This window comes from Prinia subflava, chromosome 17 (genome assembly GCF_021018805.1).
Source record: "Prinia subflava isolate CZ2003 ecotype Zambia chromosome 17, Cam_Psub_1.2, whole genome shotgun sequence".
In the NCBI taxonomy this organism is placed as follows: Eukaryota; Metazoa; Chordata; class Aves; order Passeriformes; family Cisticolidae; genus Prinia; species Prinia subflava.
In genome coordinates, this window is record NC_086263.1 from 288,588 (window position 1) to 316,244 (window position 27,657).

General features: G+C 44.9%; 2 protein-coding genes across 5 annotated transcripts in view; one reads left to right on the plus strand and one right to left on the minus strand.

Annotated features, from left to right (window-relative positions):
* The window catches only part of CRAMP1 (cramped chromatin regulator homolog 1), a 51,577-nt gene extending 44,417 nt beyond the window's left edge, over positions 1 to 7,160 (minus strand). For 2 of the 3 annotated variants that reach the window (XM_063414801.1, XM_063414800.1), the window contains exons 1-2: positions 5,120 to 6,030; positions 4,296 to 4,645 (exon numbers count right to left, since the gene is read on the minus strand). In XM_063414801.1, coding sequence (XP_063270871.1) covers positions 4,296 to 4,645; positions 5,120 to 5,652 — 883 coding nt within the window. In that variant the 5' untranslated portion in view covers positions 5,653 to 6,030. Of the gene's footprint in view, positions 1 to 4,295; positions 4,646 to 5,119; positions 6,031 to 6,830 lie in introns of those variants that run through there. The other variant, XM_063414802.1, reaches the window with a different exon arrangement.
* A 3,833-nt stretch (positions 7,161 to 10,993) lies between these two features.
* The window catches only part of IFT140 (intraflagellar transport 140), a 102,927-nt gene continuing 86,263 nt past the window's right edge, over positions 10,994 to 27,657 (plus strand). The window contains exons 1-4 of one of the 2 annotated variants that reach the window (XM_063414423.1): positions 10,994 to 11,120; positions 16,147 to 16,322; positions 17,057 to 17,278; positions 27,302 to 27,423. In XM_063414423.1, the coding sequence (XP_063270493.1) occupies positions 16,176 to 16,322; positions 17,057 to 17,278; positions 27,302 to 27,423 (491 nt within the window). In that variant the 5' untranslated portion in view covers positions 10,994 to 11,120; positions 16,147 to 16,175. Of the gene's footprint in view, positions 11,121 to 11,168; positions 11,267 to 16,146; positions 16,323 to 17,056; positions 17,279 to 27,301; positions 27,424 to 27,657 lie in introns of those variants that run through there. The other variant, XM_063414424.1, reaches the window with a different exon arrangement.

Genomic DNA, 27,657 nt, shown 5'->3' on the forward strand with positions numbered 1-27,657 from the left:
CGTACATGAATGGCCCATACAGGAACTGAACCTGTGACCTTGGCATTCTTAGTACCATGCTCTGACCAACTCAGCTCATCTCATGCTCAACTGGTAACTGTCCCACACGGACAATGGTAGCCTATCTTCTCCTAACTGTTACCAGTTACAAAATTAGAGGTAGTTCAATGTGTTTAAAGCATACACAGTGTCAATTATCAATCAGAGCCTTGTAACAAACCTATACTTAAGGCTTCCTTCTCTATGGACAGGATCTGTTTAGTATACAATGTATCAAAGGCAGCACTCGCTGAGCTAACCAAGAAGAGCTATAAAAAAACCCCCATACATTTGGTCATTCCCCCATCTCCTGTAAATCACTATTCTCTTGCTCTTCCCAAAGAAAACACCCATAAAGCTCAGTATGAAGTTCCACTTAACCCTGCAGCCTTGCAGGCAGGTACCTGTCACAGCTCAGCACCTACTGCACAGGATGAGAAAATCCACTTCTTGCAGTATGGGATGAGATACTGTGGAGTCCTGGTCCTGAGCCACTTCCAAAGGGAGGGCGGGAGGGAGAACGAGATGGCAAAGAATGAATGAAAGCATGTCAGGGTAGGATGGAAGGAGAGGTACCAAGTGCAAGTGAGATTGATAGAAGTAAGGAGAATGACAGAACAAGGGGTTGTGCCAGTAGTTTTTAAACAGTGGTTCTAGAGAAATAATTGTCCTAGAGAAATAATTCCGGAGAAGAAACATCTCAAAAGACAGTTACAATATATTCTGCAACATATGAACTCAGGAAGATAGAGTAAAACTCTTTTTTTTTTTTTTGCATACATTAGGTGTTTTGCTGTCTACATCCTCTCTACAGAAGACAGTAGTTGATTTAACCCACATGCTACTGAACATGAAACTTTGGCATACTAGACTGCTTTTTAGCAAGTTCTATACCATGCCAAAAGATGGAACACTTCAATTCAACTACACTTTCACCTGAATAAGTTCTTTTTCAAAGGACTCCAACTCTGGCTTCATGGACAAAGCCCAAAACACACCTTAACAACTGTGCTCAGCAACCATGTGGCATACTGGTGTTTGAGAAGCAAACTCTCAGAAATCCCTTCTTCAGCAACCTTAACTTGGGTCTGTATGTCCTCCCTCAACAAACCTCCCTGTGTTGGAACACTCACAACAAACTGTCTCAATACCACTAGTCCTTCAAGCTCCTGCTATGGCTTCATGCAAGTTACCTGAAGACTTCCTTTCAAGCCTTCATGGTTCAAAAGTCATGCATCAGTTGAGGTGTAGACTACAACCTTGAAAATACAATTAAAAGATGATGAACAGTATGATAGTAATTCTAAAAAATGCAGAGATTTAGATATGCGCAGGAAATTTGATAAACCCTCCCACAACTCCAAATGGATTGGCTACAGAAGTGAAATAGTTTCCAAACTTTATTCTACTGTACTACTTTCTATGTTATTTTTGCCCTAAGCTCAAAAGTGCACCTCAGTACACAAAAGGCAAGAGGCAGAATTCAAAGGTGCAATTAAAGAGTACATCAGGGCAATCTGACTATTAGGAGCATGTTTATACACTCCATAAGACAGCTTGGGAATTACTATGAGCAAGCTTCCCTGAACCACAGTAAGATAAAGCTGAAAAGTCAGCAGCTGCTGAGTGGACACACTCTTCTTACAGTTCACAGCCAAGTTTATCAATAATTTGTCTGCTACAATTAAAGACACTAAAAGCATGAATGCCAAAAGTAAAAAGGAATTTGCAACACACAGAAAAAAACCCCACTATTTTTAAAACTTTTCTGAAGACAAACCAATGCCTGCTGAGAGCTACAATTTGAAAGAAAGTGCATTGTTTACACTCCTTAAAAATTGGCAAGTGAGACTTTTCCCTTCAGAATACAGAGGTTCTAGCAGTAGAAACACTTCAATAAAATGTTAAGGGTTACATAGCATTATTGAATGCCTATGACAAAAACAAGTTTCTGGTTTCATTGAACCAAGCATGGGTGTGGTCTGGTCACTCCAGCTGGCCACTGTCAGAGCTACTTGGTGATGGTGCAGCCATCACCTTGACTTTGACATTAACCATGCAAAAGCTTCCAGGTTCAGAGCTGACGTACTCCAGCTTTTCATCATTTTTATACTTACAGAGGGAGGAGAAAGTTAATGGGACAGCTAATGAAATGATTTAAGTCCAACCTTTATTAGCCATGTCCACCCTTCCATTCATTTCCTATCAGAAGCAGGCTCTGTGAGACACTTTGCTCAGAACACAGAGCACTATGAATTCTGATCACAAGGCATTCCACTAGGGAGAATTTAGACAAGCCTGGAAAACCTCTCATTATGCATCTCTGAACATAAAGAACTCAAATTAGAAAGGATCCTGCTTCGTGGCTCTGGTCTCCAAAATCTGACAATTATAATCTCAACCATATCAGACAATTCAATCAATTGGACACATTCACACCAAATCTGGCCAGGCAGAGCTGTGGCTGGTCTTAAAATTGAAGAAGTGAAAGCATAGATGTAATTCTACCACTGTCACTCCTGATGAATCTAAGGAGTTCTCCCAAACCTGACAACATGGTCCAGTGATTGCAAGCACTATCCATAACTGGCTCCTGAGATAATATTTTCTGTTCCATGTGTAATTTTCTTATGTTTGTTTTGGAATCTGAATTGCAAAAATGAATGAAATTTCTTTTCCTATTGTGTTGATATTCCTAGTTAAAAATCATTCTGGTGCTGTAGAATTGGAAATAAATGTTCATGTACAAACATGAATATACACTTGCACAAACACATGTATTTGTTCATACATGTATGCACTTCCAAATCAATGGAATAATTTCAAATGGGCATATTCAACTTGTGAATCATAGACAAGACTTATTTCAAAGAAACGCCTCCTCGCATTTAATATTATTTACAATCCCAGAATTAATTATATGTAGCTAAACACTCCTGGATATTCCATTTGTTTGTTTATTTGGTTTCATGCAACTGGAAAAAAAGTTACACAGGCCTTTTTGTTCTGTCCTATACCACCACACAGAGCTTTCATTTAACATTCAAGAGATTAAAGAAGACTTACTAAGGTATTTAGAAATACTTAGTCAATTCTGGTAACTGTCAAGCAACTGAGTTCAAGAACATTTTTCTGATATAACAATAACTAAAATATCCCAATTTGCTCTACTTTATTACTGCAACACAAAACTATCATAACTGCAATGTTTACTTAATGCCCAGCATGTGCACACCCCTGAGATGGACAAGAGCTAGGTAACCTACAAGATACATTTATCCTACATGGAATTATACCTCAATTTAGCAGACAAGAGTAAATTTCATTATTTTAAATGTTGATGTGCAATCTTTGAGTGCTGTTTTTCTCAAAAATTAACAGTAAATAACACTTGAGTACTTTAGTACATGATATCCAAAATTAGGCTCAAGTACAGCTCAACTGCAGTGCTAAGCTGTCATCTAGTCACTGCTGAGCACACACAATAGCACCAAAATATTCAAATATCCCTGCTGCCTTCCAGCTATTCAAGTTAGAAACAGCTCCACAAAAAAACAAAATCAAATTCTTGTCTCCAATGCTAAGTGAAAAAGCAGGTGTGCATATGTCTGTACCTACAGACTTTCAGATGTATACAAACCAATCTTAATAAAATCTCAAATCACATAGATGCCCAAAGTGTTCTGAAACAGTGAAACAGGACTCCCAAGACCTTAGAAACAAACATGTCAATATGCGTATTTCATTGCTGTTTCCAAACCAGTTATTTTGATAATAAAAATAACTGGGGAAAATCATCAATGTTTGTGGGTGGGGTTTTTTTTCCTAGGCTAACTAGCACCCGGTGAATATTTTGTTACTATCCATGAACAGAACTCAGAGTGCAGCCACCTGATTACACAGCTAGCTAGAATCCGATTTCCTAATCAAAATACAGGAATTCCCCAAAACTCGGGAGAGATGAAATAAAGACATTAAAGATTTGCTTCAATAATGTAGAATATCTGCTCCTCCACATAAACATCCAGACCTCCCCATTTCTGGAAGTGCAGAGAGCACAGTGGGCAGCAGAGAAGCTGAAGCCTTGGGACACAAAGAAGATTTCAGCTGTGAGAAACAAGCCACAAAACACCTTCCCAAAACCAAACAAAAGATGGCATCTACAGAAATAGAATGACAATCCACAGCCCCACAGGTGCCTCCCCTCTTTGCCATCCCCCTCGCCTGCATGTTTTTAGGGTGTCAAAACACAGTACCTTTGCCTTTCCCAGCAGTGCTGCTGCCAACCGAGGAGGATGCCTGGGAATCCTTCTTCAGTCTCTTGCTCTGAGGTCTGACGCTGGACCTGAGAAAATGATGCTGGTCCTGGTTCTGGGAGGGCTGGAGAGAGGCAGGGGCTGGTGACAAGTTGGGGTTCGGTGGGGGGCTGCTGGTAGTGTTGCTGTTAATGATCTTTTCTTCTTTCTTTGTGCTGCTGCTGCCTGGAGCTGCCTCTCCTCCTCCTCCTGCCCCTTCTTCTTCCAGGGACTCCTCATCTCCTCCTGCTCTCTTGCCCAGCTTTTTCACCCCTTCCTCCCCGCTGCTCTCTCCCAGTTTCACTGTCATCCTGCGGGGGAGGAGAGGGAGAAAAGAGGGGGGCACACAGTCAGGCCAGGGAGCCCCCCGGGAAGGCAGAGAAACCCCTGGGCTGAGAGGGGAGAAGTTTAGCTACAGAAATTCCTCTCAACATGGCCGCCGTTGTTTGTTACTAAATCCCCTTTCGTTTGCTGTCCCGACCCAACAACCTGTGCCGAGGGCGGGAGGGGGAAAGCTCCACCACAACCCCCCCCAAATCGGCCCAAACGGCAGCCACGGGCCCCCGGTAGCCCCCCGTCTCCGTCCCGAAGGGCTCCGAACCGCCTTTGGCCGAGAAATAGCCCGGCCAAACTCGGGCGTGTGGCAGCGCTCGCCAGCGCCAAAGGAGCGGCAGCCGCGGGGCTGGCGGAGCAGAACGGAGCGGGGAAGTGCTGCTCTCCCATCCTATCCCTCCCCATTCCATCCCTCCGCGGCTGCTGGACCCGGGGCTCTCTTCTCTCCTCACCACAGAGCCGCGGCCCGGCCCGCCGCGAGGGGGGGATCCATGCTCCTGGATGCGGCGGCGGCTTCTCCTCCTCCGTGTGTGTCTAGGGCTGGGACTGGCCGAGGCTCCCGAGGTTCCCGCTCCCCTCCGCCCCCACTCCGCACCTCCCTGCGCTCCTTCTCTCCGGCCAGCCCCGACCCCAACGCCCCCGTCGACAGCAGCACCGTGGGCCAGGTCTGTTCTGTCACCGGGAACGGGCAGAGGGGCAGAGACCGGCTCCCTAGGCCGGCATCCCTGCCTTCCGCCTCTGCTGGGAGAGAATTAATGCCACCCCATTTCCACCCACCCACCCCCTCCCTTTTTTTTTTTTTTTTTTTAAATTTGGAGGGCAATAAACTTCGGAGGCACCTAAAGCAACCTAAAGTTGTGCACCCTTGCTTCCTTGCTCCTGGCCATGCAGAGACCCTGGCCAAGCACGGCAGCCCTGAACCCTTGTGTGTCAGTGGAGCATCCCCAGGCTTTCGAAGGCATCTGTTAACTTTCGGACCTGACATTGGGATCCTGGGCTGACTTCACAAATCCTCTCAATTCTGAAGGCTTTTTTCAAACACTTGGAACAAAATGTCAGATGTAGACACAAGCTTAAGGCATTAAAGCACATTATCTGTTAAACCCTAACAACTGTTTAAGTTTTTGTTAAAGACTGTAAAAATATTACTGACAGCATATCTAAAAGAAGTCAACTTCTAAGAAATAACCAGTTAGAGCACCCAGCAAAGAGCAGCACTTAGGATGCAGCTGCCTTCACATCATGGCAGGAGCCTCCATCCAACTTCCATCTAGGGGAAAGATAACCAACAAGAGGAAGAAATTCTGAATATCACAAACATTGGAATGACTACAGATTAGGCTGACACTAGGATAATGAGGTTCAAGATTCATCAATGCAATATGGCACACAAACTCATGAGGTAACTGCTTATGGGTTGTAGCCCTACTATTAAAATTATATTTTTCCCTCTAATTTTCAGCAAGACCACTGAACCCATCCAGAATTGTGTTGGACAATGTTTCACTCCTTGAAAATGCTCAATAAACTGATCTGAACTGTGGATCTATACTCACACTGAAATTTGGTTATTCACCTGACAGGTCCCTAATTACAGACTAGATTTTCACACACCAGAACCTACAGTTTCTAGTTATTTTGAGGACAGAAATCTTCCAATTCTGACAGTGTGTGCTCAGAAACTTCGTGTAAGCAAGACTTAAATTAATTTCAAGCTTGATTTTATTACTACAAATTAAACGATGCACCCACTCACTGGCCTCCCCCAACAATTAGCGGGGATGAAAAAAAGATACACTCCTTGGGGACAGCTCCTTACAGGACTCGAGTAACACACCCCAGGATCTGCCCCACTTCTCAACTGCTGGCTCGTTCCAGCATTCTGCCTAAGCCCTACGTGCAGTTTCCCCGTTATAGCTGTTTTTTCCTTTCGTTTTCACCTTGTTCCTCCTTTCCCTTTTCCTCCCAAAGTGAAAATTTCTTCAGCCTCACTGCTTTGGTGGTCTACACCTTCGTGGCCGTCCCTCCGCTGCCTCCCGTAACAGCTGCAGAGACGCGTTACCCAAGCGCGGCCGGCTCGGACGGGAGAGCGGTGCCAGGCCGGTCTCCCCAGGGCCAGATGCGTCTCGCCCTGCAGGCTCCATTCCCCCGCCCCTGCCTCACCTGCCGCATCAATGCCGTCACGCAGCCTCCGCGCTCCGGCTCCCCCGCCGGCGGCTGCCTCGGCTGCTCCAGCACTCGCAGCCTCAGGCACCCCCGGGCTGCACCCAGACCCGCCAGCTCTGGAGGCGGCCGACGCGGAGCCCAGCGGCCCTCCCAGTTTTGCTGGCGGCGGCAGCCCCGCTCCCGGCTGTGGGGTCGAGCTCTTCCCCGAGCTGCTCCGAAACCCAGCGGCAGTCCCAGCGCCGCCAGGCTTGGCCTGGCTCCGGGCCGCGCTAGGCTCGGGCCGAGTGGAGACCACGGCGATTCCGGTTCCTCCTCGCCCTGCCCGGGTCGGGGGCGGGACCACGGCGCGCGGGCCCAGCTGAGAGCGCCAGCGCTCCCCGCCCCCCAAACAACGCGCCCCATTGGCCGGCGGCGAGCGGGAGCGAGGCGGGGGCGGGACCGCAGCTCCAGCGCGAGCCAAACAAAGCGCGGCGCGGGGCGCGTGACGAAAGCTCCTCGCGGAGGAAGAGGCGGCAGCGCGTGTTCGCCAGGAGCGGGGTGAACCCCGAGATCTGGCTGTTGATTGGCTGAAAGAAACAGCCAATTGAGAGCCCTCTAGCCGAGCCCGTTGGGCGGGGTCCAGGATTCCATTGGGCAGGTGATTTGCATGCGGCGCAGTATTCGTGGCAGCCGAGCGGGGCCGCTGTTGCTCCGCGCTGGCCTGTGGGGCTCCTCCGCGCCCAGAGCAGGCCAGCGGAGCTGAGGCTCGCTGCCTGGCGACACCGTCTCGGGCCGGCAGTACCGCTGATTCTCGCTCCCTTCGCCGGGATCTCGGGAATGCCGTGGGGCCGCTCTTCCTGGAGCAATTGGGATATTCCTGGGCTGCATCTACAAACAGGCGCCCTCCATGAGGCCCTTCGCTGGACCAGGGTTTGCTGCCGGGCAGCCTTCTTTTCACAGCGGGGGCTCCCTGATGTGGATTGATACTTCTATGTGGTGACTTCACGTTAACTGCTAAGCAAGATAATTTAAACAAATCTTACGACTGATACAGCTGAGATACTTTTCCCTTAATAATGAATTTGGGGAAAGAACATTAGATCATCCTCTTTTTTGGATCTTTATAACTCATAGCAGGAAAGGATGTCTTGATCCTCTTCTGAGTAAAATCTTTGTAAGCTTAGAAATAAAGTAATAACTAGTTAAAATTCATCATGTTGTCTAAATTCTGGAAAATTTGGCTCCCGTGGAGTATGTTGCAAGTCTATCTGGAACATGTCTTGAGCACTGTGTCATCACCTGTAACTATGCTGTAAAGTGTATTTGTGAGTAACCAAATGAACTGCTCTAAATGGAATTTGTTAAAAAAAGGTTTGTCTCCAGTGCCGAGCGTTGCATTTACATCTTAATTGTTTGTGGTTTTTTTAAGAGTGTTTTTCAGTTTTGTTATAATCTAGCACAAGATCGTATGGCTTATTTTTGCTCCTTGGTTTGGCCACAACCTAATTCAACAATATTGTTAGAAAATTATGGATTTTTCATCTCCACTACCATGTACTTCCATAGTGCTTTACTGAGAGATGTGGAGTTGTGTTCAGCTCTCCAGCTGAAGGTTTCCATTCTCTCTGTATGTAAATAACTTTCCATGCTTGAATAGCCTCATTGCCTCCAGTGGACTGTTAAGGTGTGAAATTGCTCATGTGTCTAAATGTTTGTGAGAGAAAAGCTGACTGAAAAGGAGTTGGACAAGAGCTGAGAGGCAGGGGGTAGGGTGAGATGTCAAAAGACACTTGAAATTCCATTTGTTCAGTTTTGATCACAGCCCTTCCCTGCTATTCTATTTTTACAGACCTGCACAACTACAAAATGCAAATAATCTTCCCGTGTTTGTTGCCATGGTTTTCTAGGCCAGGCAAGAACATTAACTTGGATTTGTCCCACATGCTGTGTATTTTAAGGTATGAATAATAAGTTGCATTTTTACTAGAAAATAGAGCAAGCAATACAGAACTCTTCAGCAAAAGGACGAAGGTAATACTTTAGATTTACGTTAAATTGTTTTTAATTTTGCATCTAATGCACATGATCATTGCAAATTATAACATGGACATACTTTTCCAAAAATCCTAGATGTAAAAGCCACCAATATAGTGAATATTCTGTATTTTCCTTCTAATTAGAAGCTAGCACATTTCATTCATAATTTATTTCTTCTTAAAAGGCTCTGAAGTTGTTTATTCTTGCAAACAATAATGGATGATCTTTGTGTTGCTCAAGCAGTTTTTTCCTGTGCAGGTAAGAGGATTTAAATGGAAGGACAGACCACTATTCTTAGTTCCGTATTGCTTACAGAATAGGAAGCACCTAGTCATGGAACTTTGTTCTACTCTTGGTGTGTGAGGTCAAGCCCTTAAGGGAAGGGAGGAAATGGGCTGTGAGCAACTGTGCTACTGCAGCTAGTCTTGAGACTTGGAGCTGTTAGGCATCTTTTATGATACCAAGGACTTGGAACTAGATGATTTTTAAGGTCCCTTTCAACCCAGATATTTCTGTGGTTATATGATTTTTATGAGTAGAAGGGAAGATGTTAAGTTCCCAGGATTCCACACTCACTTATCTATTTATCAAAGAAGCAGGGCTTCTTTGTTGAATGTTGAAGGGCAGAAAAACTTCATTTCCAGCTAAGCCTGCACAAATATGGATATGTAGTTTAGTTATTGGGAAAAAAATTATGTAACATTGAACCAGCCAATTCTGAGAGCTGTAAAGTGGTCACTTGAGCAGAGACAGACAGTGGGTTGTTTAGACTTTTTATTCCAGCCCAGAAAGGGATCATAGTCTGGATGATATTTTGAAGCTCCAGTTGGCTGTGTGTTTCTGACATGACTGTATCATCTAGTTGCAGTAGTTTCCACAACAGCTTGGTTGTCTGAGAAAACAAGGCATCTGCACATGGTCTGCTCAAATCCTCAACTTCTAGTCTGATGAGCTCAAGGCTACAGTGAGAACAATAGGCTGGGCAGCGGCAAGAGTCTACGTTGCTGACTCTACGTTGGGAGTGGCACCAGAGTGAGCCTATAGGGTTATTCCACGTCCAAGCATCCACCATGAAGAGATGCCATAAATGATGACTGTTAAAGCTGATGCTTGTAAGGGAGAAGATAAAAAGGCTTCAGGAAACAGGGCTTTGTCAGTTCTGCTGTTCCGGTCTGTGTGGGTTGCTGACTTGTAACAAGAAGGTCTAAAGCCAGTGTTTTGCCTCTCTGTCTGAAGCCTGAATCCTAGAACATATATGGTGTGTTTCAGTGCCTCTCACTGGGTACTTTTTCCTACTTGCTACCAAAACAGAGTTTTGTTTTGATGTTGTTGGGTTGTTTTTTTGGTGGTGGGTTTTTTGTTTGTTTTTTGCCAGAAGAGTCCCTGTGTATTTGGAAAAGGAAACTGATAAACACCACATAAATTACACGTTACACATGGCCAGTCAACTTCCAAATATGCAGGAGCTGCTTGTCATAGTGTACCTGGTATGGCTGCTTTTCACTGGTTTGCACAGAAGTGTTGTGACTTCAGACGAATTACAAATGACTATGGATAGGACAGTGCTGTAAGGATTTTGTCTTGACTTTTTTCAACCCTTTTGAAGGTGTTAGTCAAACCGGGGTGTTAGGGCTGGCTGCAGGCCCAATGGGGAAAAGAGCTGGGAATGGAGCTGGGCTGTACCTGACCATGGCTTGTACGTGGCGTGCCGAGGAGGAGCAGGATGGTAGGAGGGCTTTATGGGTTGTCTTCATGTAGATGTTACTAGAAAAACTTGGTCATTAAGTTAAAAACTTTTCCCCCAAAAACTCTGAAAGAGCCGCTGAGCTCCTGGCGGTACAATTAAATATGGTTACGATATGCGTTTCTGTCTCACATCTGGAGGTTCAGATGGGTCACGCTCCATTCACAGCAGGTGCTTGATAGCGTTGGGGTTCGGGAGGGTTTCGTGAAAGATCTCGCTTCTCTGGGCGGCGGCACAGTCCATCACCTCCATAGAAAAAGTTCCTCACGGGACAAGCCACCAAACCCTGAAGACGGCCCTGGGTGCCGCGCGTAGCGCTGGGACAGCGAAGCGGCCACCACTCGACGGGACGCGCAGGACCCCCACCGGACCCGCTGCGCTCGGGACTTTCCGCTATTCTCCGTGTGCCGCCGGGCGGCTTCGGCTGTTCCCGCTACTCCTCGGCTCCACCCGGCAGTTTCCGCTCGGGCTCGCCCCGTTGTCGGGGTAACGCAAAGCCTCACGGAGCGAGTGCGGCCTGCGGCGCGGTGAGCGCGGGGGCGGGAGAGAGCGGGCGGTGGGGGGGAGTGGGCGGCGGGTTCTGCCCGCAGCAGCCCGCGGCGTGTGGGCCAGCTCTCAGTGGTTGTATCTGGGCCCGGCCCGCGGTAGCGAGGTCGATCGCGGTCACCCGGAGGTGAGGAGCGCTTGAGCTGCTGCCCGCGGGGATTCGGCGGGGGCGGCCGAATCCGCCCGCAGGCGAGGACGTGGCGGCGTGGCCCGCGTGTTGCCCTCTCGGAGCCTGGGAGTTCGTGGAGCTCCTTGTCCTGTGCCGGCGAGTGGCGGTCACGGCCCGGACGAGAGACCTGCGCGGGGTTCGGTGCACTCCAGGAGCTGTCCTCGGCAGCAGCAGCCTGGGCTCTGCCTGGCACAGGCTCCCCACATCCTCTCCCTCTGTGCGGTTGCAGGATTCAGCCGGGTTTTTACTTCCATCTGTTTAATTAGAGAAGATTGTACATAGTCATTAACCATCTTTTTGTAGCACAGAGCAGTTTTGTATTATTTTTTTTTCCTGGGGCTGGCTACTTTAAACAATTGCAAATTTAAAAACCAGCATTTCTTATAGATAGGGATTAAAGGAAAATCTTCTGCTTTTGCTTCGGTAACTGTTAAGTCTTGTCAGTCTTGTTAAAACAGTTCCGACAGAGACCACTTTCACAGTGCATGTGGTGACTAGGGGGCTGGTGAGTCCACAGCTCCACAGGTACAGCAAACCAAGTTGCTATCAACCTCGCTTAACTGTGTTGATAACACTGCGGCAGAACATAAAAGCAGCTTTTTAAGTGTTGTCCCCAAAGACAGAAGAGCTTATTTTTTTCCTGAATGCTGATGATTGTTTTGTGAAATATGTGTGCATGTTATGGCTCGCCGCTGTAATTTGCAGTTGTTAATATCTGTAGTGTTCATCTCTGTGAATCTGATGAAGTTCAACAAAGCCGTGTGCAAAGTTCTGCACCGGGCTGGGGCAATCTCCATTACCAATATAGTCTGAAAGATTAACAGATTGAGAGTAGCTGTGAGTACTTTGGGGTACTGGTGGATGAAAGACTGGAAATGACCTGGTAATGCACCCCGGCAGCCCAGATATCTCCCTGTGCTGGCTCATCCCCACACCGTGGACAGCAGGGAAGGGGGGAATTCTGCCTTGCTCGGGTGAGACCTTCAGGTGTACCTCCAGCTCTGGGTCTCCAGCATAGGAAGGACATGGAGCTGGTGGAGAGAGGCCAGAGGAGGCCACGGAGATCCTCCAAGGTCTGCAGTCTTTCTGCTCTGGAGATAGGCTGGAGATCTGTGAGTATTTAGCCTGGAGAAGGCTTTGTGAACACCTCCTTGTGACCTAGTATTTTAGGAATCCATTCAGTGCCAGTGCTAGTATCTCAGGGTGCAGTTGCAGTGCCAGTTGCAGATTGAGCTTTGGGTGGCCAGAGCAAAAGGCTGTAAACTGTTGACTGCATAACACAGGGTGGCCCAGCAGGTGAGGGACACTCAGAGACACTCAGCAGCAGCTGACAACCCCCAGACTTTCCCACCCTTAGACTGAAAGGGTGTAAAAGCCCGGGGGTTGCTTTGTTTGATGTTCCTCCTTGGAGATACCAGCTCGAGCTGTATTTTTGTTATTGCACCAAAATTAAATTATATTAATGACCCAGACGTTTGAGACTGCTATGGGAAAACCTGTGGTTGAGCTGGTAAGGAAACCTGGGCTGACTGTGTGGGTGGGGAGGTGTAGCTGTGCAGGGCCTTGGTCGCAGCTTAGGTGGTGTGAGAGTGACTTGTCAGGGTGGCTCCTGGATGGTTGGACAGGGAAGTTGCCTTAAAAAGAACTTAGTGGGAGCTTATAAGAAAGATGGAGTGAGACTTCTTACTAGGGCCTGTACTGACAGGATGAAAGGCTAATGGTTTAAACTGGCACATGTTGGGTTTAGTTTAGGCATAATGGAGAAAAGTTTTATTGTGAGGGTGCTGAGACCCTGGCACAGGTTGCCCACAGAAGCTGTGGCTGCCCTATCCGGTAAGTCTAGGTTGAACAGGATTTGGAGCAACCTGGGATAGAGGAATCCCTGCCCGTGGCAGGGAGTGGAGCTGTCCCTTCCAACCCAAACCATGCTGTGATTCCCTGAGGTCTAACAATTTTTAAGAATTGCCTGTGCTATGTTTCAAAAGTGTTTGTCAGATGTATCTAATTCGATTATTGAGATCAGGTATGGGGGCTTGGTCATGTTCTATTCCAAAACATAAAATGGTTAACTTTTTCAGAAATTTTTTTTTTTTGAAACCTTGGAAAAATAGAACATGCGGTGCCGTAATAGTTTGTAGAGGCAGCATTACTTGGTTATCTTGAAGACTTTTTTGAAGAGGCAACTGTCAAAGCTGCAGTGTAAATACATGAGCTATCAGTAAACATGACTGATGAATGATGACTGACTAATGAATTCCTAAGATCACAGTAAGGAAATGAATGCTGGTTTAATTATTTTTACACCACTGAGTAATCCACTTATATAAGCCATTTATTTATTTGTGTGTAGCAGTCTGCTGCACAGTTCCGTGTAGTTACTGTGATGGTGAAGAGTATTTTATATTTGGGGTTGTCCCTAGTTTACACGACAGTAGCACTGAATCTTGTTTTAGTAAGTGGCAGTCTGCCATTTTAAATACACACAATATTGGTTGAAAAATTTTTCTTGCTGCCTGTTAATTCCATAAGTTAAATTAGTGAGCTGAACAAGAGATGCAATTTGGAAGCTTGATAAACATACTTCTGTCAATGAAGGGGACTGAAATATCTGAATAATAGTAACAATATCTGAATGATAATAATAATAATAAGTATTTATGACTACAGATGCAAGGAACACTTAAAAGTAGAAGATGGTGGCTACAGAAAATACATTACAGCTGTATGGCTTGTGTGATAAAACTTATTTCATATGAAATGTAGTTTTGTTTTCTTTTAAGCATCTTATATTTTTATTTTAATCTGAAGTGAAATTCTTTATTATTTCAAATTTTGAGCCCATATAAAGCTTTTAGTGAAATATGGACAAAATCCTTCCTCTCTTAGAGGAAAATGAAACAGATGAAATAAGGAGTAAAGTAGTAGTATGGGCACAGAACTCTGGAAAGTACTGGAGATGTAAGAAAACTTTTAAAATACATGAAATCAAGATGAAAAACACTCCAAATTTTATTTGAATGGTTTGTTGGGGGTGTTTTTGAGTGACTATAAAACTAGACCCACTCAATGCCACTTTGGGAATGCTGAGGATTTTGAAGGATTGTGCAGGTAAAGGTGAGTAGATCTTGTTGAAAAATGAAATGGTTTGTCCTTAGGCTGACTGCTCTTGTCTACTCTCATATCTACTAGTTGATGTTGTTCCTTGTATGTGTCAGAGGCAAGACACGGAGCACCCAATTTACTAAACAGGGTTGTCCACCTTTCTACAGTAAGTGCCCAGCAAATTAGTTATTTTAGATGCTGACAGAAGATTTAAAGAAAAGAGACCCTAAGACTCTTAAGAGTTCATGCTCATTTTACATGCTGGTGGCTTAGGCAAGTCTCACTGCTGTGCATGTGTGTGCCTATGGGTTCTGAACTCATAGTTTAGCTGTGCAGAAGAAAACATCTCTTCCCCTTAAATGTCACAGGAGTCTTTTAAACCTTTCATGCTTTGGGGCCTTTTTTATGTGTATGTTTGTTTGTGGTTTTTTTGGGGGGCGAGGGTTTGTTTTCCACCAGGTCTTGACAGGGTTCTGTACCTAGGGAAGAATAACCCCATGCCCTAGTCCAGGTTGGGGGCTGCCCTGCTGCAGGCAGCAGTCTTGTGGAGAAGGACCTGGGGGTCACCAGCTGTCCTTGACCAGCCGTGTACCCTGGGGCCAAGACGGTGGATCCTGGGGTGTGTGAGAAAAGGCATCGTCAGGGTCAGGGAGGGAATTCTGACCCTCTGTTCAGCCCTGGTGGGGCACATCTGGAGCACTGTGTCCAGTTCTGAGAACTGGGCCTCCTGAGCCGTGAGAAGAGATGGCTGAGAGGGGACCTCATCCCTGTCTGTCACTGTCTGCAGGAAAAGCTCAGGAGAATGGACCAGGCTGTACTCAGTGGGGCTCAGCAGTGGCACAAGAGGCCATGGGCAGAAAATGGAACACAGGAAGTTTCATGCAGAGAGGTTGTGAAGTCTCCCTCATTAGAGATATCCAGAACTGTCTGGGCACAATCCTGTGCCATGTGCTCTGGAAAGACCCTATTTGAGCAGGGAGGTTGGACCAGTTGACCCACTGAACTCTATGACGCCGTGATTATTTGCTAGTAATTTGTGGTGTTTTGCTCCAGCTGTTTGTCTTTTTAAACTGAGCTAACTGGATCCCATGACACAAATCCCAAAGAACATTTCTGTGTATAAATTATTACAGATTATTAGTGATGCCCTCCTTTTCTGACCCACAACACTGAAAAGGATTTTGTTTTCATGTTCTTTTCTGTACAACATCAGCACTTACTTTTTTCATTCAAATGTTGGTAACAGTTCAAATGTAAATAGCAGATAGTGTGATTTCAACAGTACAAGCTCCAAAGTGGTGACGACTGTTGAAACTTACTTTGAAAGACCAGATATAAGACTTGACAACATAAAAGAGTTCAGTCTGTACATTAATTAACATCTTTAGATATGAAGTACTGGAAGTAACTTTCTGGTAAATTCTGATTATTTCAGAGTCCTTTGAAGTAGGCCAGCACAAGCCACTGGTGAGAGATTGGTATTGGTCTATGCATGCTGTGAATCTAGAGTATGAGGCTCAGTGTTTAGCCAATTTTTTTTTAAATGCCACTCTGACTTTTCTCATATCTGTGTAGTAATGTGCAACAGGACGATGCTGTAGTTTTATTTTCCCTCATGTCTTAACCCTACATCCTTATATATAGCACATAAATTAAATATAATATAGCATATATGTAGTGTGTATGTATTATCTACATAAGCATATCTGATAGAGATGTTTGTTTTCCTTGTACAGGTGTGCAATCTGTGACAGCTCCTGTTGTTATGGCTGTGTATGTGGCTCATCAAACAGATGTTCCTGATTCCGTTGCCTCCCCTTCCCATATAGCCTGGCACTCACTTCATCCACTCCTTGCAGTTGCTTCCATCAGCACAGCAGCTGGGGGCTGTGTGGATATCTACCTGGAACAGGTGAAAAATCAGCACTTTGCTTTTGGTCTCGATATAGAGTCACAGTATCACAGGATAGCGTGGACTGAAAGGGACCTTTAAGATCACCTTTTTGCATTTCATAGTGTGAGAATTTCAGGCTTATAAGTAAATGAACACATGCTGCTGCTGCTTTTTAACTCTTAAGTGAATAGAATGTGTTAAGAAACGGAAATTGAGGAAATTATTCTACCATCTCAAGACTGAACTGATTTTATTCCTGTAGGCAGATATTTCTTTCGCATACTCTAACTTTTACGTGAGAGCTTTGTGTAAGACTTTGGTTTGCATAATTTTTAGGGAAGTAGCACTAAATATATCTAGCAGCAGAGTTACTGAAACATGTAAGTCTGTTACTACAATAGCCTAAAAATGTGTACTTTTCAAAGGGTATTCTGAAAAATTGTCATCCAAGTTTAACAAATAGAAAAATAAATACTTAGTTTAAATGATTTGCATGAAATATTCTTGCAAACCGTGCCCAAAGGAGGATCTGCCTTTAAGAGCTGTTGAAGCATTAAATTATTCTATGTCCTTAGTGATGTGCTTTATTCTTTTTCAATAGCTGGAATTTTTTTTTTTACCTGGAAATGTGCTCAAAGCCTTCTTATATCCTTTATATGGGAGAGAAAGCTTGATATTGACTGGGCTGGGAATCTGAAGGTTTGGCTGCTGAGTTTCCATTGTACTGAGCTCACACTGATTTCTGTTTGCAGGGAGAACATGTGCCTGATTCCCATGTGGAGAGAAGCTTTCAGGTTACATCACTTGCCTGGCACCCTTCCAGATCTATTCTGGCATCAGGATGGGAGACAGGAGAAGTTCTGATACTGAACAAACAAGACAAGGAGCAGCACACTGTACCTCCAAATCACAGCGCCAAAATCACAGTCCTGAGCTGGAGTACAGGTGGTACCTGCCTTGCGTCTGGAGATGGGGTGAGTAACTGAAATGCCACATGGATTTGATATGGAAAACAGTCTTGGAAGCTCTGTAATGAGAAAGGATTGTGAAACAGACATCCATGAGGAAGGGAGAGTTGTGTGGGAAAGAAATTTCCTTTCCTTAGGTACAAATTAAAACTGTTAGGGAATAAAATCAAATTTTAGTGTTTTAACTTTTTCTACAATATTATTCTACTATTAAAGAATTGCTGTTCTGTAATTTTTCTTTAAACAAAAGTGCGTTGAATCTCAGTGAATACTGAGTGCTGATGAAGATTTAAGGCCATTTCAGGGATGGAATAGTTGAGGTACAGACAATTTGAATTCTTTTGTTCCTGTCCATGCACAGATTTTATGGCAGACTTGCCATAAAATAAGGAATAAAGCCTTGATGTTGAGGAACAAATTCGAGCTACAACAAATTCATCCATAGTGAGTGTAGAGCAGTGCTCACAGGAAACCCATGCTAATCTATCTTTTTCTGGTTTTATTAATGCCTCAAAATTGTGTCAAATTAATTGTACTGGGATATGTGACACTCTATTTCTTTATGAGCTGGTTGCCGTTTTATATAGTGAAGTGCTAAAGTAGCTATTGAATATTCAGGCTTAAGTATTCATAGAAGAATCTGATTTTGCCAGTTCCCAAGTCAGCCAATGAAGAAAAAAAAGGGGTTTTTTCTGTATTTTCCCTCATACAAACTTCAGCTTGCCCAAGAATTTCAGTTCTGCTCTTACCTATACATCAGAATTCTTATTCTGAGGAAAAAAAATATTTTATTTCATTGTTTGTAAAGTTCTGCTGCTGCATTTGACAGAAATGCAGAAATTCAAAATTGAGTAAAAAGAGAATTTACCATCTTCCTTATTAGAAAAGAGAAAGTTCTGCCCAGGCAAACGATGGACACATCTCCATCTGAGCTGAGACTTTAATTATAATGAGACAATACATTGATGTAGACAGAGCTTACATTTATGAACAAAATTCTTTTCAAATTGATTTGAAACCAGTGTCACTATGCTATGGTGTGAGGTGCAGCACAGATATGCTTAATTTCCTACATATTTTCCAGTAGTTTGTAAGTTTATTTTTAATGTTTTCCCCATGAGGGTTTATATTTAGGAAACTTCCATTAAGTGAGTGCTGCTAGGATCATGCTCTGCTCATATTAGAGGAAAACCTTTAGAAAGAAGATAAATATTTGGACCCTGATTTGGTTTCTGTTTCACCCAGAGGGTGGTTGTACACTGGAAAGGCTCCCCAGGGAATGGTTAGAGCTGTAAGGCTGCCAGAGCTCCAGGAGCCTTTGGTCAACGCTTTCGGGCACAGGGTGGGATTGTTGGGGTGTCTGTGCAGGGCCAGGAGTTGGACTTGATGATCTGTGTGAGTGTCTAGGTTTGAAAGACAGGTGTTTGCTAGGGAAGGCAGGAGCCTCCCTTGTAACAAAGAATGTAAACCCCTTCCTTCCAAATAATTATAATTTTGAAATGAAGGAACTCTCAGGCAAAAAGATATCAGAATAGGAATAATAGTTCTTTACTAGTATGTATAACAAGGTAAACAAAACAACAACTGCAGCATTAACAATGAACAGAACCAGGAACTTAGTGACAGCCTTTTTGGCTGCAGCCAGTTTCCCCTTTGGTGTCATTACAGTCACAGCCGGCAGAGGTGCTCTGGCTCCTGGTGGGCAGGCAGGTGCGCTGGTCCCCACACGGTTCGTCCAAGATGGGGAGGGATGGAAGAGAGGCCTTGCTCTACAAACCCCTGGGGCTGTCGATCCCCGTACCTTAGCAGGACTCTCGGAAGCAACAGGCTGGAACGGCAGGGATGAGCAGAAATCCCGGGGTGGTGGACAATATGCATGAGGAACTCCACAGCGATAGCTGGAACTGCGGGATGTCCCAGAAGGGCAGGGGGTACGGGGCTCAGCAGCAGACGAAGGGCAGCTCTCAGCTGGGTTATAGTAGTGCTAATGAAATTACTTTCCCCAAGCAGTGGATCAACCATCTTCTGAAAGCCGAGAGCAAGTGAGAAACCCCAACTGCCCCAGCCTCTGTCTACCTGCCTCTCTTCTTGCAGTATTTCTGTCCCGCCCCCTCCTGCCCCCCACTCTGGCGCAAGCACCCAACCATCAGTGCGTCTCAGCAACTCAATGGGAAAAAATTCCACGAGTAAAAAGGAAAGAAACATAACCCCCAACATTATCCACCCCAATTTTTTCCCATACCAACGTTACTTCAAATTTAGACTTTTAAATTATATACATACATGCGCTACCTTAATTATATACATACGTACATGCAGATACAGATACAGCACAGTGTCGTGGATAGTTCACCCTAAAACAAGGTCCCGTTGAGGTATTATCCTGGCGTGACTTTGTGATGCTTATATCCCCAGTTATCTTTTCTGTTTGTGGTGGATATTGAGTTCTACACCTTTAAGACTGGTTCCAAGAGCAAAGGGGGGGAAAAAAAGAAGTGCATAGTTTGTTTTCAGAAACTGCACTCACTCCTCCACGTTCTGTTCCTGCACTGTGTCGTCTATGGATGGACAGCAAGAGAGAACTCTCCTTTGCTTTTTAGTTAGCTTTTGCTAGCCGAGTCAGGGAAGTTCCCTGACTTTTTTTTTCTTTTTCTTGGAATTGTTTAAACCTGTTCTGGACTGAAAACCCAGAAAAACAGTGGGAGCTCATGCCTGCAGCTCACTGGGGCCCAGGACAGCATTTTCAGCACTGGATGAACTGATAAGAGAATGGGTGAGCTGAGCTACAACGCACGGCAGGAGTTTCTCAATTTTGCCATCTCTCTTCAAGAGGTTTTACTGTTTAATATTTAGTAATGTTTGTTTATTATTCATATTTTTTTATGCTTGTGAAGCTTGCTTGCTTGTTAAATGGTTTTTTCTACTTTTCTCTAAGGAAATTTTTTCCCAAACCAGTTGAGTGAGGGGCTGCTTGAATTTGCTTTCTAGAGGGACCCCATTCAGAGGTTTCCTCCCAAAATTTGCCCTAAACCAGGATAGGTATGCATCAGGTCTCTCCATTCTTTTGCATCACCCACCAGGTGCAGCCAGCTCCCTGAGTAAAGATAAACCCATAATGGGATTGTCTTTGCTGGAGGCAGAATTAATCCAAACTGTTTTTCCCAGCATACCTCTCATGTGTACCATCGGAAACTTATCCCCCTCTGTTGTTCTCAGGGGCTCAGATTGGGCAGCGCCTCCTCGGTTGGTGGAACCTCGAGTGTTCACTAATCATGTGGCCTTTGCTAAATTAATCTCCCAGTTCTTGAAAGTCCCCCCACCCAGTGCCTTCAAGGTGGTTTTAAGCAGGCCATTGCACCATTCAACTTTCCTGGCCGCTGGTGCATGGTAAGGAATATGGTACACCCACTCAATGCCATGTTCCCTAGCCCCGGTGTTTATAAGGCTATTCTTGAAATGAGTCCCATTGTCAAACTCAATCCTCTCAGGGGTGCCATGTCTCCACAGAACTTGCTTTTCCAGGCCCAGGATGGTGTTCCGGGCAGTAGCGTGAGGCACAGGGTAGGTTTCCAGCCATCCAGTGGTGGCTTCCACCATGGTCAGTATGTAGCACTTGCCTTGGCGGGTTTGGGGAAGGGTGATTTAGTCAGTTTGCCAGGCTTCCCCATGCCTATATTTGGACCACCGCCCATCATACCAAAGGGGCTTCTCTTGCTTGGCCTGTTTGATTGCAGCACACATCTCACAGTTCTGAAGAATCTGAGAAATACTGTCTGTGGTTAAATTTACCCCTTGGTCTCGTGCCCTCTTATAGGTGGCATCTCTGCCCTGATGACCTGAGGCATCATGGGCCCATTGAGCTAGGAACAACTCTCCCTTGTGTTGCTAGTCTAGGTCTGTCTTTGACATCTCTATTTTTGCAGCCTAATCTACCTGCTCATTGTTCTGGTGCTCTTCATTAGCACAACTCTTGAGGACATGGGCATCTACATGGCAGACTTTTACAGATAGCTTTTCTACTTGAGTGGCAATGTTTTTCTACTCATCAGCAGCCCAGATTGGTTTTCCCCTACTGCTAGTTAGCTTTTTTCTACCTTTCTAGCCAACTCTATAGAGTTGGCTACCATTTATGAATCAGTATAAAAGTAGAGCTTTGGCTACTTCTTTCTTTCAGCAATGTTCAGGACCAGCTGAACGACTTTGAGTTCTGCAGGTTGACTCGATCCACCTTCTCCTTCAGTGGTTTGTGCAACCTGTTGTGTGGGGCTCCATATGGCTGCTTTCCACTTTCAGTTCATCCTTACGATGCAACAGGAACCGTCAGTGAAAAGAGTGTAGTGTGTTTCTTCTGCTGGTAATTGGTTGTATGGTGGAGCTTCTTCAGCCTGTGTCACTTGTTCCTGCTCTTCTTTGTCAGTGAGACCAAAGTTTTCACCTTCTGGTCAGTTTGAAACTATTTCTAAAATCCTGGGGTGACTTGGGTTTCTAATATGGGCGCACTGCTAAGGGCAGTCCATTTGCTTCATGTGGTGTCTGTGGCGTGGTGGGTAGAGGGAACCTTTCCTTTAAACATTTGCTCTAGCACCGGTAGTCGGGGTGCCAGGAGGAGTTGTGTTTGTGTGTCAGTCACCTCTGGGGTGGCTTGAGTGCCTTCATAGGCAGCCAAGATTTCCTTCTCTGTGGGAGTGTAGTTGGCTTTGGACCCTCTGTAGCTTTGGCTCCAGAATCCCAGTGGTCGGCCTCAAGTCTCCCCAGGCACCTTCTGCCAAAGGCTCCAGGACAGACTGTGGTTCCCAGCTTCAGAGTAAAGCACGTTCTTCACCTCTGGTCCTGTCCTGACTGGGCCAAGGGCCACTGCATGAGTGATCTCCTGCTTGATCTGGGCAAATGCTTGCTGCTGTTCAGGGCTCCAGTGGAAATCGTTCTTCTTGCGGGTAACCAGGTAGAGAGGGCTCACAATCTGGCTGTACTCGGGAATGTGCATTCTCCAAAAACCTATGGCGTCTAGGAAAGCTTGTGTTTCCTTCTTGCTGGTGAGTGGAGACATCGCAGTGATCTTGTTGATGACCTCAGTGGGAATCTGGTGCCGTCCATCTTGGCACTTTACTTTGAGGAACTGGATCTCTCGAGCAGGTCCTTTGACCTTACTCTTTTGGATGCCAAAACCAGCTTTCAGGAGAACCTGGATGATCTTTTCTCCTATCTCAAAGACTTCTGCTGCCTTGTTCCTGCATGTGATTATCTCATCTATATACCGCAGATATTCTGGAGCTTCACCCTTTTCCAGTGCAGCCTAAATCAGTCCATGGCAGATGGTGGGGCTGTGCTTCTACTCCTGGGGCAGTCGGTTCCAGGTGTACTTCACGCTCCTCCAGGTGAAAGCAAACTGAGGTCTGTATTCTGCTGCCAGAGGAATGGAGAAAAACACGTTAGCAATGTCAATTGTGGCGTACTATGTCGCTGCCTTGGACTGCAGCTCGTACTGGAGTTCCAGCATGTCCGGCACAGCGGTGCTCAGTGGTGGAGTCACTTCATTCAAGCCACAGTAGTCCACAGTCAGTCTCCATTCTCCGTCAGAGTTGCGCAGAGGCCACATGGTGCTAGTGGGTTTTGCCGACCACCCCTTGGCTCTCCAGCTCTGGCGTCATCTTTTGGATGGGGATCACAGCGTCTCGATTCATGTGATACTGTCGGCAGTGCAGCATTGAGGTGGCAACTGGTACTCGTTGCTCTTCCACCTTCAGTAAGAGTCCTACTGCAGATGTGTTTTTGGATAGTCCAGGCAAGGTGTTCAATTGCTTAATGCCCTCTGCCTCCACAGCAGCTATCTCAAAAGCCCACCTGAGTCCCTTTGGGTCTTTGTAGTAGCCATTCTGGAGGAAGTCTGTGCCCAGAAGACATGGGATCTCTGGGCCAGTCACAATGTATGTTACTGGCACTCCTTTGCAGTCAGGCTCACCTTGGCTTCAATTGCTGCATTCCCATTGTTACCCCAGCAATGAAAACAGGTTCTGCCCCCACATGTCCTGTAGCCTTGATTTCATGTCTGAGATGTTTTCGTTTGTGAAAGTTCTTTCCCAGGTGATTTGCTGTACACAAAAGAAATGTTTTGTTAACTGTATCTGTGTTATTCATTCCTTTTAGAAGAAGGACTTCTTGATGGTCCTCTGGCTTGACCAAGTGGTTGAAGAGGTGTTAACTTTTCCCATCCACTCATATTGGTCTCTGTAAATCGTATATAAAGAAATCACATTTTTGAATAAACACTCCTTCTAGCCTTCTGAGAATTCACAGAGTCTGTAGTTCATTTGGTGTCCTACAGTGATAATGTCCCAATGGCATTATGGCTCACTGCATACTAGTATTAGCTAATGCTTCGTATTTTTGCGGCTCTGATGTGCCAGGCCATCGGATCTGATCCGTCTAAAAGACCTGGTTTTCCTCTGCCTGTTGCTGGCTAGAGGCAGGACCCCTCTCATCCTAGTTATCATTTTCTTCTTGGGCATACATACGTAAGGTTCCTTCAAGGGAATCCAACAGATCATCCTCCCTTCTTTAATACCTGGCAGCTCAGTCATGGGAGGCTGAGGCTACCGTCACTTTAGTGGAACTCTCTTGGTTAGTGTTTCCTTCCTCAACTTGACACACCAATGCTGCCAGGACAGAAGTGGGTTTCCAATCTTACCTTCTCATGTCTTCCCTATGGTCATGCAGGAAGAACCACAGGTCAGCTCGTCGAGTGTACCCTTTCCTCTCTGCCTGGGGGACATTGGATTCTGACTCTGGGGCCTGTGACACACTGCTGCCATATGGGAACTGTTCCTCCTCACCTCTTCCCTCATCTCCTTCATCTCCTCTTGGAGGCTCTTAATTACAGCAGAGACATGAACCTGCATTGGGCCATTGATCACACTCTTTTAATTTTTAAGCTTGTTGGTGACAGAACCCAGTATCTCTTGGTTGTTACCAGCATTAATTGTTGTAATGAAGGTGGTGTATTGAGATGGCCCTAGATTTGCCAGATTCTACATCATTTGCCCTGTGCACCTGACTTTGTCAGGGTCATTATCATGCTGTCTGCCCTTCCCAGAGAGTACTTTGATACCTCTACATCTTTCAGCTGTTTGGATCCCCTCCTCAAGGGTGTTCCATGTTCCAGCACAGTTTATGATAGTGTTCCTGCATTCTGTCTCTATGGACCAACCTTTCTCTCACACTCATTAAAATCCTCTCCCAGAGGGAGAGGAGCCCTGGCTCCCTTATGAATACCTAATTCACACCTGAGTCCTGGGTCAAGGGTCCCAAAATGCTTGCCAAACCACTATCCAGTTGCACACCTGTACCCATAAGGTCCCAGACCCGAAGTCTAGTCTCTGTAAGCCTTACGTCCACGTTGTACAATATCTTTTTGCAGATTATGGAGACTTTCATATGTCAGGGATTTGGTGATGATCTCAACTTGTGGCTCTCCTGTGTGTTGTGAGGGTACTCTTACTCTTACTAGGTACTCTTACTCTTACTAGGTACTCTTACTCTTACTAGGTACTCTTACTCACTAGGTACTCTGATTTCATCTTAGACTTCTTCGTTTCCGCAGGGGCAGCTGCTGCTGGCTGTGACTGCCAGTGTGGTTCACCTGGAACCTGGACAGTTGTAATGTTTGTGCGTTCCACTGCTGCACCATCAGACTCCCTCTTCAAGGCAGATTTGTTTTAAGTAAAAATAACATGCATAATTTCCACGTTTTGATCACAGAGAGTATCTAGGTGCTTTCTAGAATGAAAGCCTATTTGTAAGGCAAATAGCTTTCATACCAAGGAACTAAAGCTTTGGGTTTTTAAAAATGATTGCGAAGTTACAGGATAGAATCAGAGAATATTTCAGTTTGGAAAGGATGTTTAGATAGATGATAAGGTCAATATCCCGTGTCCTTTGAAAATATCATTTGAAAACAGACAAGTTCTGCATCCTTTCCAGTGACACTTAGGAGAGGTGGTGAGTCTTTTTTGTTTCCAATCTCATGTGTTCCAAACTAAGAATTGGAATTGCAAATAGGTTATCTGGATACAGGCTGGAATATCTAGAAGGAGATGGAAGGAAGGTCAGCAGCTTTAGAAAGCTGCAGGCTTTTCCTCCAGCGTATAAATGGTGCAGGTGGTTTTGGTTGGGATACTTGGAAATTGGTGACATATAAAGGTGATGGAAGAGTGAGAAGAGGAACCAGTAATTTCATAGGATCCTGTGATTTTTGGAGGTAAGTAGCAAACATTTTATGAATTGCAAGTGTCCTCTTGGGACAGGAGTACAGCAGTGTCACTGTTGCACAGGTGAGTGGCATTCTTTAAGCCGCAAGACACATTGCACTTAATTAACAGTTTTAGGTGGTATAACTGTTGCCATCTTACTGTTGAAAAGAAGTTAGAACTTTGAATCTTGGGGGAAAAAGAAGGAAATGTTACCTTAGAAGGCCTCTGTTGCATCTTGTGTGACTTCTGGTTAGAATTGTAAAGTGTCTGCTGCTACCAGTCTTTCACTTCCAGGAGAAGGATGATACTTCATTGAAAACAATAAATAAAAATAGAGCAAATTCTAATGCCTGTTTATTGTTGTCTATCTTAATGAAATAAAATGAGATTGAACTTGATCTTGAAAATTGTTGCTGGGTTTTTTCATGTAGTGCTTACATGGCAGGTTCCCAAATGCAATTTGGTTTCATAAGCTCTATATACAATGATAAAATTTTGCACGTGCCCAGAATGGAATAAGCTACGTGAAGATTTATCAAGTCTTTGAGGATGTCCAGCACTTCTCAGAATGGCTTAATAATAGCGAGACAAGTTCTCTGGACATGCTTTGTAAAATAAAAGGTTTTAATAATGACAATAATAATAAACATCGTAGAACAAAGAAATACAAGTCGGACACAGTGTAGAGAACACTCTTACCCTGGTATGGCAGTCCAAAAAAGCACTTGAGCCCCTCTGTGCAGTCCCTTTAGTACTCAGTAATCCAGGTGGGCTATTTGGCACCTTGCTCAATGAAACAGGCTTTGAGGTACACTTCCAAAGCCCAATCAATGCTCCTGTGCTGGCACTGAGCCAGTTACAATGAGAAGGCTATGGAAAGTTCTAGTTTAACTTCCTTATATGTTCTAAGGTAAATGGAAACTTTTTTCCTTATATAGAAGTATCTGCTCAGGTGTGGGGGTGCATTCCTACAATACAACAACAATAAATCTTAGCGTTCCAGCTATGAGGATGTAGCGTAAGTCAGTTTGGTGGAAATTGTCTCCATTCTTTCCAGTCACCAGGGTTTTGTTGCTTCTGAGCAGGCACTGCAGGGTGTGAGTTATGTCAGCACCTGTGCCGGGCTTGAGGGCCAGCCTGTGTTGACCACTGTTGAGTTAATTAGCTAATGAGACTTCCTTTCTTTAGCATCTATGATTATTCTAGTTACTAGATTATTTTTCTAAAAGTAAGTTCTTGAATGTCTGCTCTGAAAGAGGAGGAAAGCTTCAGAAATTCTGCCCTTAGTCTTTCTGCATCCTGTGACTTCACATGTCTAATCATACACCCATGCTCGTCTACATCAGTTTTACATACACTTATTGAGGGATGGATATACTCTGCTATCCTTTATTTCAATTGCTAAAAGATAAGCTATCAAACTACTTGCATGAAAAAATGTGGAAAGGATGTTATCAAGACAAATATTTACATCTGCTACTTGCAGAAGAAAACCAAGACTGTTCCATTTAATTGCTCTGGCAGTGTGATTTAACTAAAAATGGATAGGACCAACCAGATTTTTTTAGATAATTTGATTTTAAGTAAGCAAATAATATAATGTTAAAGATAACTTAGATTCACTGTGGCTTAGTTTTAAGCGGGAGTAATTGTATGTGTCAATTAAACAAATGGGAAAGTGTTGCTCTGTCAATAAAACATTTATTTTTATGTGCAGTGAGTAGCTGGAATCTGGATTCTTATCTGTATGCAAAGAGTAATGAATTAACTTGTCTTTTCCTAGCATGGTGTCTTGTTTCTGTGGAGAATGGACCATCGAGGCAGAGTGCACGGTCCTGCCCTGGTTAAGCAGGAGTACGGGAAATGCTTGTGTCACTGTGTGTTTCGGCCACCCCCTCCTGGCGAGTGAGTATTGGCCTCGTCAGAGCTCTGCAGGTCTTTGTGTTGTTCCACAGAAAGAATGTCCTACCCACAAATGAATTATTTTTAAGCATATAAAAAAATGTTCTTCTCCTGAGTGCCCTGTATTTCCAAGCTCTTCTCCTGCTCTGGTAGCTGGCTCTGTGTCCTGTGTGCAACAACTGATCTTCTTTCTCTTCTCCACATCTTCTGTCTGTTGCTGTTGACTCTTCTGTCTTA